Below are 17,169 nucleotides of genomic sequence, written 5' to 3' on the forward strand. Positions count from 1 at the left end.
CGCTCGTATCGCTACCGGATGAGTTGATGGGACACATGCCAGAAATGCAAGAGTTTTACTTGTACTACACAAACCTCACCTCGGTGCCTGCGAATCTGTTCGCAAACATGTCCGGGCTGCTCCACCTGAACCTCCATTTGAACGGAAGGCTTCGAGAGTTGCCTTCAGGTGTGTTTAGCTGCCTTCCTGAACTTCAGAAGCTCTCGCTGAAATACAACAACCTCCAGGCACTTCAGCCGCGTCTTTTCTCCAGACTGAGCGCCTTGAGCACGTTGCTCCTCAATAACAACCAACTGAAGAACCTACCAAGGAACATATTTCAGGAGCTTGGACTGCTGACGATGTTGGATTTGAAGACTAACAGGCTCAGCAATCTCCCAGAAGACATTTTCCGGTCCAATCCATCCCTTAGGGTGAACCTGAATGACAATCCATGGGACTGCACCTGTAGCATCGAAGGCTTCGCCAGATGGGTTCGACATAACAAGCAAGCGGTTCCTGATAATGAAGACGTGATATGTCACAGTCCACCGTATCAAGCTCTCCGTACCCTTGACTCTCTGCGTGACGAGGACTTCAACATCTGCAGTGTTACAACATTTCCTCCGGGCTGTGCTCCCACTACGACAGCTCTTAAAATCAGCCAACTAGTCACCGTCCCAACAGAAGCAGCGTCATCTAGCGCCCCACCACATGAGACTCCACCCACCTACGACATTTCACCGCCATTTTATGACAAACTGGTAATCGAAGAGAGGCCAGACTTTGTTCACCACAACCACCACAACGGTTGGGTGTATGTGTGGTTTCTGCCCTCCAACGCAGCCTTGGCTGGGTTCCTCATGTTCGGTCACATCCTTCTTGTGGCCACAGGTTTCTTTCTCATCCTTTCCGCCCTTTACGCCATGCACCGCCTCAACAAGAGGGTGGAGGAGATACGGGTTTCATTTGCACACATTGAGGGATAATTAGGGATGATGTTTGATAAGAAATTATCGAGTTCGACCCCATTATCGAACCGATTCCTTGTCAATTCTCTTATCGAATCCAGATAGTCCATCCATCCATCTTCTTCCGCTTATCCGAGGTCGGGTTGCGGGGGCAGCAGCCTAAGCAGGGAAGCCCAGACTTCCCTCTCCCCAGCCACTTTGTCCAGCTCTTCCTGTGGGACCCCGAGGCGTTCCCAAGCCAGCCGGGAGACATAGTCTTCCCAACGTGTCCTGGGTCTTCCTCGCGGCCTCCTACCGGTCGGACGTGCCCTAAACACCTCCCTCGGGAGGCGTTCGGGTGGCATCTTGACCAGATGCCCGAACCACCTCATCTGGCTCCTCTCGATGTGGAGGAGCAGCGGCTTTACTTTGAGCTCCCCCCGGATGGCAGAGCTTCTCACCCTATCTCTAAGGGAGAGCCCCGCCACCCGGCGGAGGAAACTCATTTCGGCCGCTTGTACCCGTGATCTTGTCCTTTCGGTCATAACCCAAAGCTCATGACCATAGGTGAGGATGGGAACGTAGATCGACCGGTAAATTGAGAGCTTTGCCTTCCGGCTCAGCTCCTTCTTCACAACGGATCGATACAGCGTCCGCATTACTGAAGACGCCGCACCGATCCGCCTGTCGATCTCACGATCCACTCTTCCCCCACTCGTGAACAAGACTCCGAGGTACTTGAACTCCTCCACTTGGGGCAGAGTCTCCTCCCCAACCCGGAGATGGCACTCCACCCTTTTCCGGGCGAGAACCATGGACTCGGACTTGGAGGTGCTGATTGAATCCAGATAGGTTATATGGAAAAAACCACAATATTTAGTTTAACAAAAGCTCACTTTTATTTTATAAGAAAAAAAATAAGAATAAATATTGACTGTTATCCCCCTAAAAAATAAAATAAATAAATATTGACTGTTGTTACCCAAAGTATATTAAGTGGGATTTTTCAGAAAAACATATATATACAGTAACACAAAAACAACCTGTCTCTGTGATCTCTATAGGTGTATAAATAATATTATAGTGTTAAATAAAATCAGTCCCTTGGGCACAAAACTGAAAATAATACAGCTCTCCAAAAAGTGCACTTCTGCTGCTATTGGAACATACTAACTACACACACAGGCAGACAGCTAACAAACAATCCAAGACGTCTAATAAAGTTCCAAAGCAGATTAATCCATTTAGGCTCTTTATTGTTGTTGATCTTGCTTTGTCTTTTCCTATCTTTACTTTTGTCTTGCACTGAACTGTTTTTTTTTGTTTTTTTCAAACTGAAATACACACAATGACAAATGTATAAGCTATGTGATTCAATTAACATACTGAAATTTAATACACAATATGTAAATATTAGCTTCACACAAATATACAGTACCAAATACTTCTGAGTGTTGAAACTATTTTGATGGTGGAAATACACGAGTGGCAGCCATTTTAAGTCCTCAAAACATCCATTGAAACAGTGCACAAAAATCGTTTTTCAATAAACATCTTAGTATCAAACTTAAACACTTTCCACCTTAATATTGAGTTACATAAACAAGTTAAACAGTTTACTTACAGACTTATCTTTTCCAAGGCTTGTAAGAGCTAACACAACTTGTCTACTTCTCAATTGTATCATGAACTGAACTGACGTCGCCAACCCGAAAGTGACCAAACTAATGACGCGTAGTATTTTCATATCGCCACAAGGTGTCAGTAAGAGTCTACAATCAAATGGGCATAACATTGCCGTCCCACAGGGCATTTCCTGTGGAACGGGATTCGTCCCCCCGGGATTCGAATTAAGAACCAACTCTTTTTCTTTACTATAGTGGCCTCGATAACGGGAACCGGTTCTCAAAAAAGGGATTTGAGTCCATGGAATCAGTTCTTTTCTTATCGAACAACCGGAAGAACCGGTTTCAAACATCATCCCTAGGGATAATAAAGTATCCGACAAAAGTGAGCACAACCCTGATATTTCAACAAGCCGACCCAACTGATTTTCTTCTGGTATTGTCTGGTATTGCCTACGCAGACTCGTGAGCAAGGCCTAGCAATGCCAAAGGTAGTATAAAACCTAAATAAAACATTGTTAGAAAAGAATTGTGACGAGTGTGTTAATATTAATAATAACATGCTAACTTTAGCATGCTAACAAGGGAACTACAGCATACTTACAAGATGGCCCTAAGATGGCACTTAGTAATAAAAGACAATATTTGTAGGTTCATTCAAATAACAATGAGCGAAAGTGCTAGTCAAAATGTTACGGTGGTATTGTTAAATAGGTGTATAATTGTTTTGTTGTCAAATGCTACGGTGGTATTATTAAATAGGTGTATAATTGTTTTGTTGTCAAATGTTAAGGTGGTATTGTTAAATAGGTGTATGATTGTTTTGTTGTCAAATGTTAAGGTGGTATTGTTAAATAGGTGTATAATTGTTTTGTTGTCAAATGTTAAGGTGGTATTGTTAAATAGGTGATAATTGTTTTGTTGTCAAATGTTACGGTGGTATTGTTAAATAGGTGTATAATTGTTTTGTTGTCAAATGTCAAGGTGGTATTGTTAAATAGGTGTATAATTGTTTTGTTGCCAAATGTTAAGGTGGTATTGTTAAATAGGTGTATAATTGTTTTGTTGTCAAATGTTAAGGTGGTATTGTTAAATAGGTGTATAATTGTTTTGTTGTCAAATGTTAAGGTGGTATTGTTAAATTCGTGTATAATTGTTTTGTTGTCAAATGTTAAGGTGGTATAGTTAAATAGGTGTATAATTGTTTTGCTGTCAAATGTTACGGTGGTATTGTTAAATAGGTGTATAATTGTTTGGTTGTCAAATGTTACGGTGGTATTGTTAAATAGGTGTATAATTGTTTTGTTGTCAAATGTTAAGGTGGTATTGTTAAATAGGTGTATAATTGTTTTGTTGTCAAATGTTAAGGAGGTATTGTTAAATGGGTGTATAATTGTTTTGTTGTCAAATGTTAAGGTGGTATTGTTAAATAGGTGTATAATTGTTTTGTTGTTAAATAGGTGTATAATTGTTTTGTTGTCAAATGTTAAGGTGGTATTGTTAAATAGGTGTATAATTGTTTTGTTGTCAAATATTACGGTGGTATTATTAAATAGGTGTATAATTGTTTTGTTGTCAAATGTTAAGGTGGTATTATTAAATAGGTGTATAATTGTTTTGTTGTCAAATGTTACGGCGGTATTGTTAAATAGGTGTATAATTGTTTGGTTGTCAAATGTTACGGCGGTATTGTTAAATAGGTGTATAATTGTTTCGTTGTCAAATGTTAAGGTGGTATTGTTTAATAGGTGTATAATTGTTTTGTTGTCAAATGTTAAGGTGGTATTGTTAAATAGGTGTATAATTGTTTTGTTGTCAAATGTTAAGGCGGTATTGTTAAATAGGTGTATAATTGTTTTGTTGTCAAATGTTACGGTGGTATTATTAAATAGGTGTATAATTGTTTTGTTGTTAAATAGGTGTATAATTGTTTGGTTGTCAAATATTAAGGTGGTATTACTAAATAGGTGTATAATTGTTTTGTTGTTAAATAGGTGTATAATTGTTTTGTTGTCAAATGTTACGGTGGTATTGTTAAATAGGTGTATAATTATTTTGTTGTCAAATGTTAAGGCGGTATTGTTAAATGGGTGTATAATTGTTTTGTTGTCAAATGTTAAGGTGGTATTGTTAAATAGGTGTATAATTGTTTTGTTGTCAAATGTTACGGTGGTATTGTTAAATAGGTGTATAATTGTTTTGTTGTCAAATGTTAAGGTGGTATTGTTAAATAGGTGTATAATTGTTTTGTTGTCAAATGTTAAGGTGGTATTGTTAAATAGGTGTATAATTGTTTTGTTGTCAAATGTTAAGGTGGTATTGTTGAATAGGTGTATAATTGTTTTGTTGTCAAATGTTAAGGTGGTATTGTTAAATAGGTGTATAATTGTTTTGTTGTCAAATGTTACGGCGGTATTGTTAAATAGGTGTATAATTGTTTTGTTGTCAAATGTTACGGTGGTATTATTAAATAGGTGTATATTTGTTTTGTTGTCAAATGTTACGGTGGTATTGTTAAATAGGTGAATAATTGTTTTGTTGCCAAATGTTAAGGTGGTATTGTTAAATAGGTGTATAATTGTTTTGTTGTCAAATGTTAAGGTGGTATTGTTAAATAGGTGTATAATTGTTTTGTTGTCAAATGTTAAGGTGGTATTGTTAAATAGGTGTATAATTGTTTTGTTGTCAAATGTTAAGGTGGTATTGTTGAATAGGTGTATAATTGTTTTGTTGTCAAATGTTACGGTGGTATTGTTGAATAGGTGTATAATTGTTTTGTTGTCAAATGTTAAGGTGGTATTGTTAAATAGGTGTATAATTGTTTTGTTGCCAAATGTTAAGGTGGTATTGTTAAATAGATGTCGGTGTCTAGCAGGACCGATAATCAGCATTTCCGTTTTCTTGGCGTTGAGTTGCAAAAAGTTAGCGGACATCCATTGTTCACTTCCTCTTTAAACGAGAACACAGATATTTTCCAAAAGTGCGAGGAAAGCAGTTTGCTAAAAAACGTTCTTACCTCACGCTGAGCAAAATGAGTGTATGCATGGTATACAACTAGGGATGTCCGATAATGGCTTTTTTTGCCGATATCCCGATATTGTCCAATATAAAAATACAGTAAAATGACCAATTTATTCAAGTCAAATTAAGATATTTTCTCATATTACTATTATAACAGGGTTACATCTTACTAATTACGGTTATCAGATTTTTTTCTTGTGAAATTAAAAATATAATCTAGGTCAGGGGTCGGCAACCCAAAATGTTGAAAGAGCCATATTGGACCAAAAATACAAAAACAAATCTGTCAGGAGCCATAACAAATGAAAAGCCATATTACATACAGATAGTGTGTCATGAGATATACATTGAATTGAGATGACTTAAAGGAAACTAAATGAGCTCAAATATAGCTACAAATTAGGCATAATGATGCAATATGTACATATAGCTAGCCTAAATAGCATGTTAGCATCGATTAGCTTGCAGTGGCCAAATATGTCTGATTAGCACTCCACACAAGTCAATAACATCAACAAAACTCACCTTTGTGCATTCATGCACAACGTTAAAAGTTTGGTGGACAAAATGAGACAGAAAAAGAAGTGGCATAAAACACGTCCTCGAAAGTCGGACAAAGTTATACATGTAAACAAACTATGGTGAGTTCAAGGACCGCCAAAATTAGTAGGACAAAACGGCGCTCGCCAAATACTTGAGTCAGTGAAGCATGTTTAATATAAACAGTGTGCTTTATAACAATTAGGGAGGTTTGTGTCATGTTTGTCCTCCTACAGAAACCATATTAAAACAAACAAAAAAATTTTTTCCCCTCATCTTTTTCCATTTTTCATACATTTTTGAAAAAGCTCTGGAGAGCCACTAGGGGGGCGCTAAAGAGCCGCGGGTTGCCGACCCCTGATCTAGTCAAATTACGACCTTTTGAAATATACCAGCCTTTATTCTTGTGGTTTATTTTTTTAAATTATAAAATTAACAAATTATCTGAGTCAAATCTTGACATTTTTACTAGGGATGTCCGATAATGGCTTTTTTGCCGATACCCGATATTGTCCAACTCTTAATTACCGATACCGATATCAACCGATACCGATATATACAGTCGTGGAATTAACACATTATTATGCCTAATTTGGACAACCAGGTATGGTGAAGATAAGGTCCTTTTAAAAAAAAAAAATTTATGAAATAAAATAAGATAAATAAATTAAAAACATTTTCTTGAATAAAAAAAGAAAGTAAAACAATATAAAAACAGCTACATAGAAACTAGTAATTAATGAAAATGAGTAAAATGAAGTGTTAAAGGTTAGTACTATTAGTGGACCAGCAGCACGCACAATCATGTGTGCTTACGGACTGTATCCCTTGCAGACTGTATTGATATATATTGATATATAATGTAGGAACCACAATATTAATAACAGAAACCCTTTGGTGTGAATGAGTGTAAATGGGGAAGGGAGGTTTTTTGGGTTGGTGCACTGATTGTAAGTGTATCTTGTTTTTTATGTTGATTTAATTAAAAAAAACAAAAAAAAAAAAAAAAAACGATACCGATAAAAAAGAAAAACGATACCGATAATTTTCTATATCACATTTTAAAGCATTTATCGATATTATCGGACATCTCTATATACAACCAGAGTACTGTTACTTTAGAGATTTATTACTCAAGTAAAAGTAAGGAGTAGTCACCCAAATATTTACTTGAGTAAAAGTCAAAAGTATGTTGTGAAAAAACTACTCAAGTACTGAGTAACTGATGAGTAACACACATTATATATATATATATATATATATATATATATATAATCTCCTGACGATTGAGGGTACCCCCCCTCATGAAACAGGCCTGTAGAGATGAAATAGTCTTGTGATTTTTTTCCCACACATACATGTATATATATATATATATATATATATATATATATATATATATATATATATATACACACACACATATATATATATACACACACACATATATATATATACACACACACACATATATATATATACACACACATATATATATATATATATATATATATACACACATATATATATACATACATTGATATATACAGTATATAATTTATATTTATTTATTTTGCCGTTTTTGTTTACATGTTAAAGGTGTTTTAATGAATATACATGCATGTTTAACACATATAGATTCCTTTCTTTCATGAAGACAAGAATATAAGTTGGAGTATTACCTGATTCTGATGACTTGCATTGATTGGAATCAGACAGTAGTACTGATAACGTCCACGTTTTCAAATGGAGGAGAAAAAAAGTTCCTCCTTTCTGTCTAATACCACATGAAAGTGGTTGGTTTTTGGCTTCTTATTCGTCCAGCTTCCATATTCGTTTTTATACACTTTACAAGAAATACATTGGCGGCAAACTCCGTAGCTTGCTAGCTTGTTTGCGCTGGCTTTCGGAGACTCTTATTTTGAAAGCGCAGGCGCGATGGAGCAGCACTTTTATTGTGAAGACAGGAACTGTGCAGTCAGTCTTTAGGCTTTTGACGGGATGTACTGTTGAAATAAAAAAGGGTATTTTTTCCTTCACACTTTTGATTGATTGATTGGGACTTTTATTAGTAGATTGCACAGTGAAGTACATATTCCGTACAATTGACCACTAAATGGTAACACCCCAATAAGTTTTTCAACTTGTTTAAGTCAGGTCATGTGACCACCTGGCTCTGTTTGATTGGTCCAACGTCACCAGTGACTGCATCTGATTGGTGGAACGGAGTGAACGTCACCAGTGACTGTATTTGTTGAAACGCAGGCACTATGAAGGTCTGTCTGACAGACCAAAACAAACAAAGCGTGCATTAACAGATCGATCAAAATTAGTAGCGAGCTGAATGTAGATAAAAGTAGCGGAGTAAAAGTAGCGTTTCTTCTCTATAAATATACTCAAGTAAAAGTAAAAGTATGTTGCATTAAAACTACTCTTAGAAGTACAATTTATCCCAAAAGTTACTCAAGTAGATGTAACGGAGTAAATGTAGTGCGTTACTACCCACCTCTGTATACAACTTCATATTTTTCAACAATAAATGTATCACTCTTTATTTGCTGTGTTGTGTCCTTCATTGTCTATTTGGATCACAATCTGACTTTGGGTATTCTCAACCAACCGGTGGACTATTTCCACTAGAGCACAACCACGGCAGACACCACAAATTCCATAAGTTGGAAAGGGACCACAAACAATGGACCGTGAAAAAGAGTGAGTCGGCTCCCAAGTCCGTTACCGTGACAACGGGTGATTAGGAATTTCCAGTACGCTGGTTTTACACAACAGGAGGTATAAAGCCGCTCACACACACACGCACACACAACACACACACACACACACACACACACACACACACACACACACACACACACACACACACACATACACACACACACACACACACACTGACAAAGGAGGAAATGGTTCAGAAGAAAACAAGCGGAAATATTAAGAGGAAAGCAAAGCTTTGACTCACGTTTGATTGCACTTGAAAACCCAGAGAGTCGAAAAGTGTCAACTTAGAGTTCTAATGACAGACGACTTAAACTGCCAGCGACATCCATCCATTTTCTACCGCTTGTCCTACAATAATTGAAAAAAAAATGTCTTAATACGATTCTGTTGTGTCAACCTGTTGTAATGTTGAGGGGTTGAGGATGGGAAGTAGCCTACATTCTGGACTATAAGTGTCAGAATAATTGTATCTAAGTTATCACAAAACTTTGTGTTACATTGAGTTCAGCTCGCCCTGCGAGAAGACAAAATCTGTCTTTGATCCTACCAAGCCTTCTGCTTGTAAAACTCCACTGTGTACGATGGGAAGCGACATGAAGGCGCCGGTTTCTTTCTTCTATTGTAATCCACAGGAAGATTTTGTCTTGACCCCGAGATCTACAAAGCGGAGAGGAAGCAGGCACCTTTTCTTTGAACTGTTTTACGACCTTTTTCTTTGAACTGTTTTGTAACCAAAGGCGATGGCTGTTTACGACCCCCCTCCCTTAGAAACAGCTGTTGCCACGTAATCAGGGAAAGTCCAAATAAAAGAGGAGGCGTACAATCTTTCGTCAGAGCACGGTGGGACTGTACAAAGAGTACAGTCCAGACGTTTCTCCTCAATTGAGCCAAATTGAATTCTGTCTCTGTTTAATTCCTTGCTTCTTGTCTTGTTTAATAGATGTCGTCAGTGTTTGAACCTGACAATAAGCCGCTACTTTTTTAATACACTTTGAACCAAATGGCGCGGCTAATTTATGGATTTTTCTTTGCTAGCACCCATAATGCAAATAGTTAAAAGCAGTGGTGTGCCGTCAGGGCCTTCTTGGCTGTAGGGTTGTACGGTATCGCGGTACTAGTATAGTGAATAATGAATAATTTTCAGTACTATATTGCCTCTGAAACGTACCGGTCTCGCGTCACATCAAGTCATTGCTGGTTTACAAGCAGAGGAGCATGTACGGCAGCGCACACACACGGAGTACTTACAAGCAGAGACAGTGTGTAGACAATAAAGGGAGAATGGACGCATTTTGGCTTAAAAAGTAAAGATAAAGGTGAAGTTATAACACTGAAACGCCCTCAGGAAGAGGTGCTTTAAGACATGGCTAACATCCATCCGTAGTCGACAGTGTATCAGCTACTTCTAAATCACTAATCCTGGTCTCCATGGCGACAAATAAAGTAAGTGTCTTACAAGTATCATTATCACTGGAGGACGAGGAATAGCTAAACATGCTTCACTACACACCGTAGCACACCGGCATCAAAATGTAAACAAACGCCATTGGTGGATCCACACCTGACATCCACTGTATTGATACCAAGTACAGGCACGTATCTAGTCGATACTACTATGATTACGTCGATATTTTTTGGGCATCACATCTTTTTTTGTTTAAAAAAAATTCATATAATGTTTATAAAGTCAGGAAATACGTCCCTGGACACATGAGGACTTTGAATATGACCAATGTATGATCCTGTGACTATTTGGTATCGGATCGATACCTAAATGTGTGGTATCATCCAAAACTAATGTAAAGTATCAAAGAAGAGAAGAATAAGTGATTACTACATTTTAACAGAAGTGTAGATAGAACATGTTAAAAGAGAAAGTAAGCAGATATTAACAGTAAATTAAGAAGTAGATTAATAATCAATTTTTACAGTTTGTCCCTCATAATGTGTACAAAATAATAGGTGTATAAATGACACAATATGTTACTGCATATGTCAGCAGACTAATTAGGAGTCTTTGTTTGTTTACTTACTACTAAAAGACAAGTTGTCTAGTATGTTCACTATTTTATTTAAGGACTAAATTGTAATAATAAACATATCTTTAATGTACCCTAAGATTTTTTTGTTAAAATAAAGCCAATGTTTTTTTACTGTACATAAAAAAAAAAATGCAAATTTACAGTAAAATTTTGGCAGCTGAGCTACCAGTTTATTTTTCGGTGTATTACTGTAAAAGCCAAAACAGCGCCACAGTTTATTACAGTAAAAAAAAAAAAAGTACAGTTTTTTTTCATTTAGAGAAAAATGCTGTAAAAACCACAGTAAATTTCACAATTTTACCATGAAATCTATTGCTACTTTTATATTGCACAGTTTGAAATCATTATTATTAGTATTTATTTATATTTAAAAAATGGTTTGAATTTTTGATATAGGGTTGTACGGTATACCGGTACTACTATAGTACCGCGATACTAATTAATCATATTCTGTACTATGCAGCCTCTAAAAAGTACAAATAAAGACAATAATGTGGTCCCCTTTATAATAGAAAAGTATCGAAAAGTATCAAAATATATATATATATATATATATATATATATATATATATATATATATATATATATAATAGATACATATCTATTATATATATATATATAAATGTTTTAAGTTAAAACATGATTTTCAAGGTAAAAAATGATTTTCAAGGTAAAAAAATTTTTTCAAGGTTAAATATGATTTTCAAGGTAAAAAAAAATTTTCAAGGTAAATTTTTTTTTTCAAAGTAAAAATTTTTTTTCAAGGTAAAAAATGATTTTCAAGGTACAAAAAATTTTTCAAGTTAAAATTTTTTTTTCAAGGTAAACATTTTTTTTCAAGGTAAAAAATGACTTTCAATTTTTTTTTATTTTTTAAAAATGTTTTTACATTTTTTTTTTTTTTTTTTTTTTTTTTTTTAATTTGTAAAAAAAATTTAAACTTTTTTTTAATTTTTAAAACAATTTACCCTAACCCTAACCCTATCCCTAATTTTAATTTTTTTTTTTTTTTTTAAACAATTTTAACAATTAACATTTTTTTTTAGGGTTAGGGTTAGGGTTAGGGTTAGGGTTAGGGTTAAGATTAGGGTTAGGGTTAGGGTAAAAAAAAATTTAAAAAGTTAAAAAAAGTTAAAAAAAAGTTACAAAAAGTTAAAAAAAAAGTTTAAAAAAAGTTAAAAAAAAGTTTTAAAAAAAGTTTAAAAAAGTTTAAAAAAAAAATTAAAAATATTTTAAAAATGTAAAAATATTAAAAAAAAAAAAATAAATTTAAAAAAATAAAATAAAATTTAAAAAATGTTACAAAAATAAAAAATAAAAAAACATAAAAAAAATTTAAAATTAAAAAAAGTTTTAAGTTAAAACATGATTTTCAAGGTAAAAAATTATTTTCAAGGTAAAAAAATTTTTTCAAGGTAAATTTTTTTTTCAGGGTTAAATATGATTAAATTTAAAAAAAATGTTTTTACATTTTTTTATTTTTTTTATTTTTTTTAATTTGTAAAAATGTTTTAAACTTTTTTTTAATTTTTTTTAATTTTTTTTAATTTTTTTTAATTTTTAAAACAATTTAAAACAATTTTTAATTTTTTTAAACAATTTTAACAATTAACATTTTTTTTTAGGGTTAGGGTTAGGGTTAAGATTAGGGATAGGGTTAGGGTTAGGGTAAAAAAAAAATTTAAAAGTTAAAAAATGATTTTCAAGGTACAAAAAATGTTTCAAGTTAAAAACAAATTTTCAAAGTAAAATTTTTTTTTCAATGTAAAAAAATGATTTTGAAGGTACAAAAAAATTTTCAAGTTAAAATTTTTTTTTCAAGGTAAAAAGTGATTTTCAAATTTTTTTAATTTTTTAAAAATGGTTTTAAATTTTTTAGACATGCACCTGGGGATAGGTTGATTGGCAACACTAAATTGGCCCTAGTGTGTGAATGTGAGTGTGAATGTTGTCTGTCTATCTGTGTTGGCCCTGCGATGAGGTGGCGACTTGTCCAGGGTGTACCCCGCCTTCCGCCCGATTGTAGCTGAGATAGGCTCCAGCGCCCCCCGCGACCCCAAAAGGGAATAAGCTGTAGAAAATGGATGGATGGATGGATGGTTTAAAAAAAAATTTAAATGTTTTTAAATGTTTTAATTTTTTTTATTTTTTTTTTATTTGTAAACTTTTTTTAAACTTTTTTTAAACTTTTTTAAAACTTTTTTAAAACTTTTTTAAAACTTTTTTTAAACTTTTTTAAAACTTTTTAAAAACTTTTTTTAAACTTTTTTTTTAATTTTTTTTAATTTTCTTTTATTTTTTTTTATTTTTAAAACAATTTAAAACAATTTTAAATTTTTTAAATTTTTTAAATTTTTAAAAATAATTTTAACAATTAACATTTTTTTTAGGGTTAGGGTTAGGGTTAAGATTAGGGTTAGGGTACTTTTTTTTTTTTTAAGTTAAAAAAAGTTTTTAAAAAAAGTTTTAAAAAAGTTTAAAAAAGTTAAAAAAAAATAAAAAATAAAATAAAAAAATAAATTAAAAAAAGTTAAAAAAAAGTTAAAAAAGTTTAAAAAAAGTTAAAAAAAAGTTAAAAAAAAGTTAAAAAAAAGTTAAAAATATTTAAAAAATTTAAAAATATTTAAAAAAAAAAAATTAATTTTTAAAAATGTTTAAAAAAATTTAAAATGTTACAAAAATTTTAAAAAAATTTAAAAAACGTAAAGAAAATTAAAAAAATTTAAAAAATGTTTTAAGTTAAAACATGATTTTCAAGGTAAAAAATGATTTTCAAGGTAACATTTTTTTTTCAAGTTAGCATTTTTTTTTCAAGGTTAAATATGATTTTCAAGGTAAAAAAAAATTTTCAAGGTAAATTTTTTTTTTCAAGGTAAATTTTTTTTTTTCAAGGTAAAAAATGATTTTCAAGGTACAAAACATTTTTCAAGTTAAAATTTTTTTTTCAAGGAAAAATTTTTTTTCAAGGTAAAAAATGATTTTCAACTTTTTTTAATTTTTAAAAAATGTTTTTAAATTTTTAAATTTTTTTAATTTTTTTTAATTTGTAAAAATTTTTTAAACTTTTTTTTAATTTTTAAAACAATTTAAAACAATTTTTTATTTTTTTTAAAATTTTTAACAATTAACATTTTTTTTTAGGGTTAGGGTTAGGGTTAGGGTTAAGATTAGGGTTAGGGTAAGGGTTAGGGTTAGGGTTTAAATTTTTTTTTAAAAAGTTAAAAAAAGTTTAAAAAAAAGTTAAAAAAAAGTTTAAAATAAGTTAAAAAAAAGTTTAAAAAAAGTTTTAAAAAAGTTAAAAAAAGTTACAAAAAAGTTACAAAAAGTAAAAAAAAGTTAAAAATATTTGAAAAAAATTTAAAAATTAAAATTTTTTTTTTTAAATAATTAAAACATTTTAAATTAAAATTTTTAAAAATGTTACAAAAATTAAAAAAATAAAAAAAAATATATATATATATATATTCCGAGCGTGATGATGTCACGTTATTGATGGGAAAATGTTTCGACAATATGATTTGCCTGAGTGGCTAGGAGACACCGAGAGTAACAAGCGGTAGAAAATTGTTTAGAAAGGATCAGATTAAAAAAAATAACAATCTTTTTTAACTTGGGACTTTCCGCGGGCCGGATTTTGGGCGCTGATCGGCCGTAGTTTGGAGACCCCTGTGCTAGACTACATGCTATTAGCAGCTACACAACAGCTGAGCACACAATAGCACAACTGATAGACATACATGATCATCACTGAACCATAAAATGTGACATTAGTCAACATAAACAAGTATCAAATAGTAATAATTGCATATTCCTTACACATACAAAGTCTCCAAGGCAGAAGCATATTAGAAAGCATCCAGTAACAAACGTGTCTGCATCACAATCTTAACTTCATGAATTACTGTAGCCACTATGTCTCATAAAAACAATTACCACTCCACTTCAATTTAAAGCCAGCACAACTCCATTCCAGGTGGTTAATAAAAAGTTTTCATACGTACCATTGTTTTGTTTAACTTATTTCACTTGATCAAACCTTTTTAAACATTCCACACTACAAAATAATGTATGATTCCTACTGATATTGTTCAGTGAATAAGAGTACATGTTTTTTCAAACCGTGCCTTTCTGTACACAACATAGAGCATGTGTGGTGTTACTGAGGTTGTGTGTATGCATTCCAACATCTGTATGTTACTGCGACTCCACCCTCGCTATCTGCACTTGCTGCTCAAGAAGGAGTTTGTTTAGGTTCCAACCTGCTGCTCAGCCTCCCTTATAGACTTGAGCTTAAACACCATCATTTTCCTTTCAGAGACACAAAATATGTTCTGGATGAAAAATCCCTTCATATTGTCAACTGCTCACTAGTGTTACATATCTGCGTTATTGTGCAGAAATATGGGAAATAACTACTAAAGTACACTTCATTAACTAACTATGTTACAAATAAGTTCAGTTATAATAATACATAATGTTGGATGTATAGAGCATTAACACTTTATTTATCGAATCAAAATGATTCAATTTAATGATTTGGTGCATTTGCAAACAGTTACAATTATGTATGCATTTGTATGCACGTACAACTCTTAAAACCTTTAACATAGGGGTGTCCAAACTTTTTGACTTGGGGGCCAATATCCGATATTTTTGATATAGGGTTGTACGGTATACCGGTACTACTATAGTACCGCGATACTAATTAATCATATTCTGTACTATACAGCCTCTAAAAAGTACAAATAAAGACAATAATGTGGTCCCCTTTATAATAGAAAAGTATCAAAAAGTATCAATATATATATATATATATATATATATATATATATATATATATATATATATATATATATATAATAGATACATATATATATATATATATATATATATATAATAGATACATATATATATATATATATATATATATAATAGATACATATATATTATATATATATATATATATATATATATATATATAAAAATTAAAAAAAAATGTTTTAAGTTAAAACATGATTTTCAAGGTAAAAAATGATTTTCAAGGTAAAAAAATTTTTTCAAGGTTAAATATGATTTTCAAGGTAAAAAAAAAATTTTAAGGTAAATTTTTTTTTTCAAGGTAAAAAAATGTTTTTCAAGGTAAAAAATTATTTTCAAGGTACAAAAAATGTTTCAAGTTAAAAAAAAATTTTCAAGGTAAAATTTTTTTTTCAAGGTAAAAAATGATTTTCAAATTTTTTAAATTTTTTAAATTTTTTTTTAAATGTTTTAATTTTTTTTAATTTGTAAAAAAAATTTAAACTTTTTTTAATTTCTTTTTAATTTTTAAAACAATTTAAAACAATTTTAAATTTTTTTTATTTTTTTAAACAATTTTAACAATTAACATTTTTTTTAGGGTTAGGGTTAGGGTTAAGATTAGGGTAATTTTTTTTTTTTAAAGTTAAAAAATGATTTTCAAGGTACAAAAAATGTTTCAAGTTAAAAAAAAAATTTCAAGGTAACATTTTTTTTTCAAGGTTAAATATGATTTTCAAGGTAAAAAAAAAATTTCAAGGTAACTCTTAAATACTGATTCCGATATCAACCGATACCGATATAAACAGTCGTGGAATTAACACATTATTATGCCTAATTTTGTTGTGATGCCCCGCTGGATGCATTAAACAATGTAACAAGGTTTTCCAAAATAAATCAACTCAAGTTATGGGGAAAAAAATGCCAACATGGCACTGCCATATTTATTATTGAAGTCACAAAGTGCTTTTTTTTTTTTTTTTTAACATGCCTCAAAACAGCAGCTTGGAATTTGGGACATGCTCTCCCTGAGAGAGCATGAGGAGGTTGAGGTGGGTGGGGTAGGGGGTTAGTGCCGCGAGGGCTTCTGGGTATTTGTTCTGTTGTGTTACGGTGCGGATGTTCTCCCGAAATGTGTTTGTCATTCTTGTTTGGTGTGGGTTCACAGTGTGGCGCTTATTTGTAACAGTGTTAAAGTTGTTTATACGGCCACCCTCAGTGTGACCTGTATGGCTTTTGACCAAGTATGCGTTGCATTCACTTGTGTGTGTGAAAAGCCGTAGATATTATGTGACTGGGCCGGCACGCAAAGGCAGTGCCTTTAAGGTTTATTGGCGCTCTGTACTTCTCCCTACGTCCGTGTACACAGCGGCGTTTTAAAAAGTCATACATTTTACTTTTTGAAACCGATAATTTCCGAAATTTCATTTTAAAGCATTTATCGGCCGATAATATCGGACATCCCTAGTAGAAATGATT

At 32.2% G+C, this 17,169-nt stretch overlaps 1 protein-coding gene across 1 annotated transcript in view; it reads left to right on the forward strand.

The window, feature by feature from the left end:
- The window catches only part of LOC133616719 (uncharacterized), a 37,495-nt gene that overhangs the window by 694 nt on the left and 19,632 nt on the right, over positions 1-17,169 (forward strand). The window contains exon 1 of the mRNA XM_072914739.1: positions 1-966. This exon is cut by the window's left edge and continues 694 nt beyond it. Within this exon, the coding sequence (XP_072770840.1) occupies positions 1-966 (966 nt within the window). The remainder of the gene's footprint in view (positions 967-17,169) is intronic.

Source organism: Nerophis lumbriciformis, linkage group LG14 (assembly GCF_033978685.3).
Source record: "Nerophis lumbriciformis linkage group LG14, RoL_Nlum_v2.1, whole genome shotgun sequence".
Lineage (NCBI taxonomy): Eukaryota > Metazoa > Chordata > Actinopteri > Syngnathiformes > Syngnathidae > Nerophis > Nerophis lumbriciformis.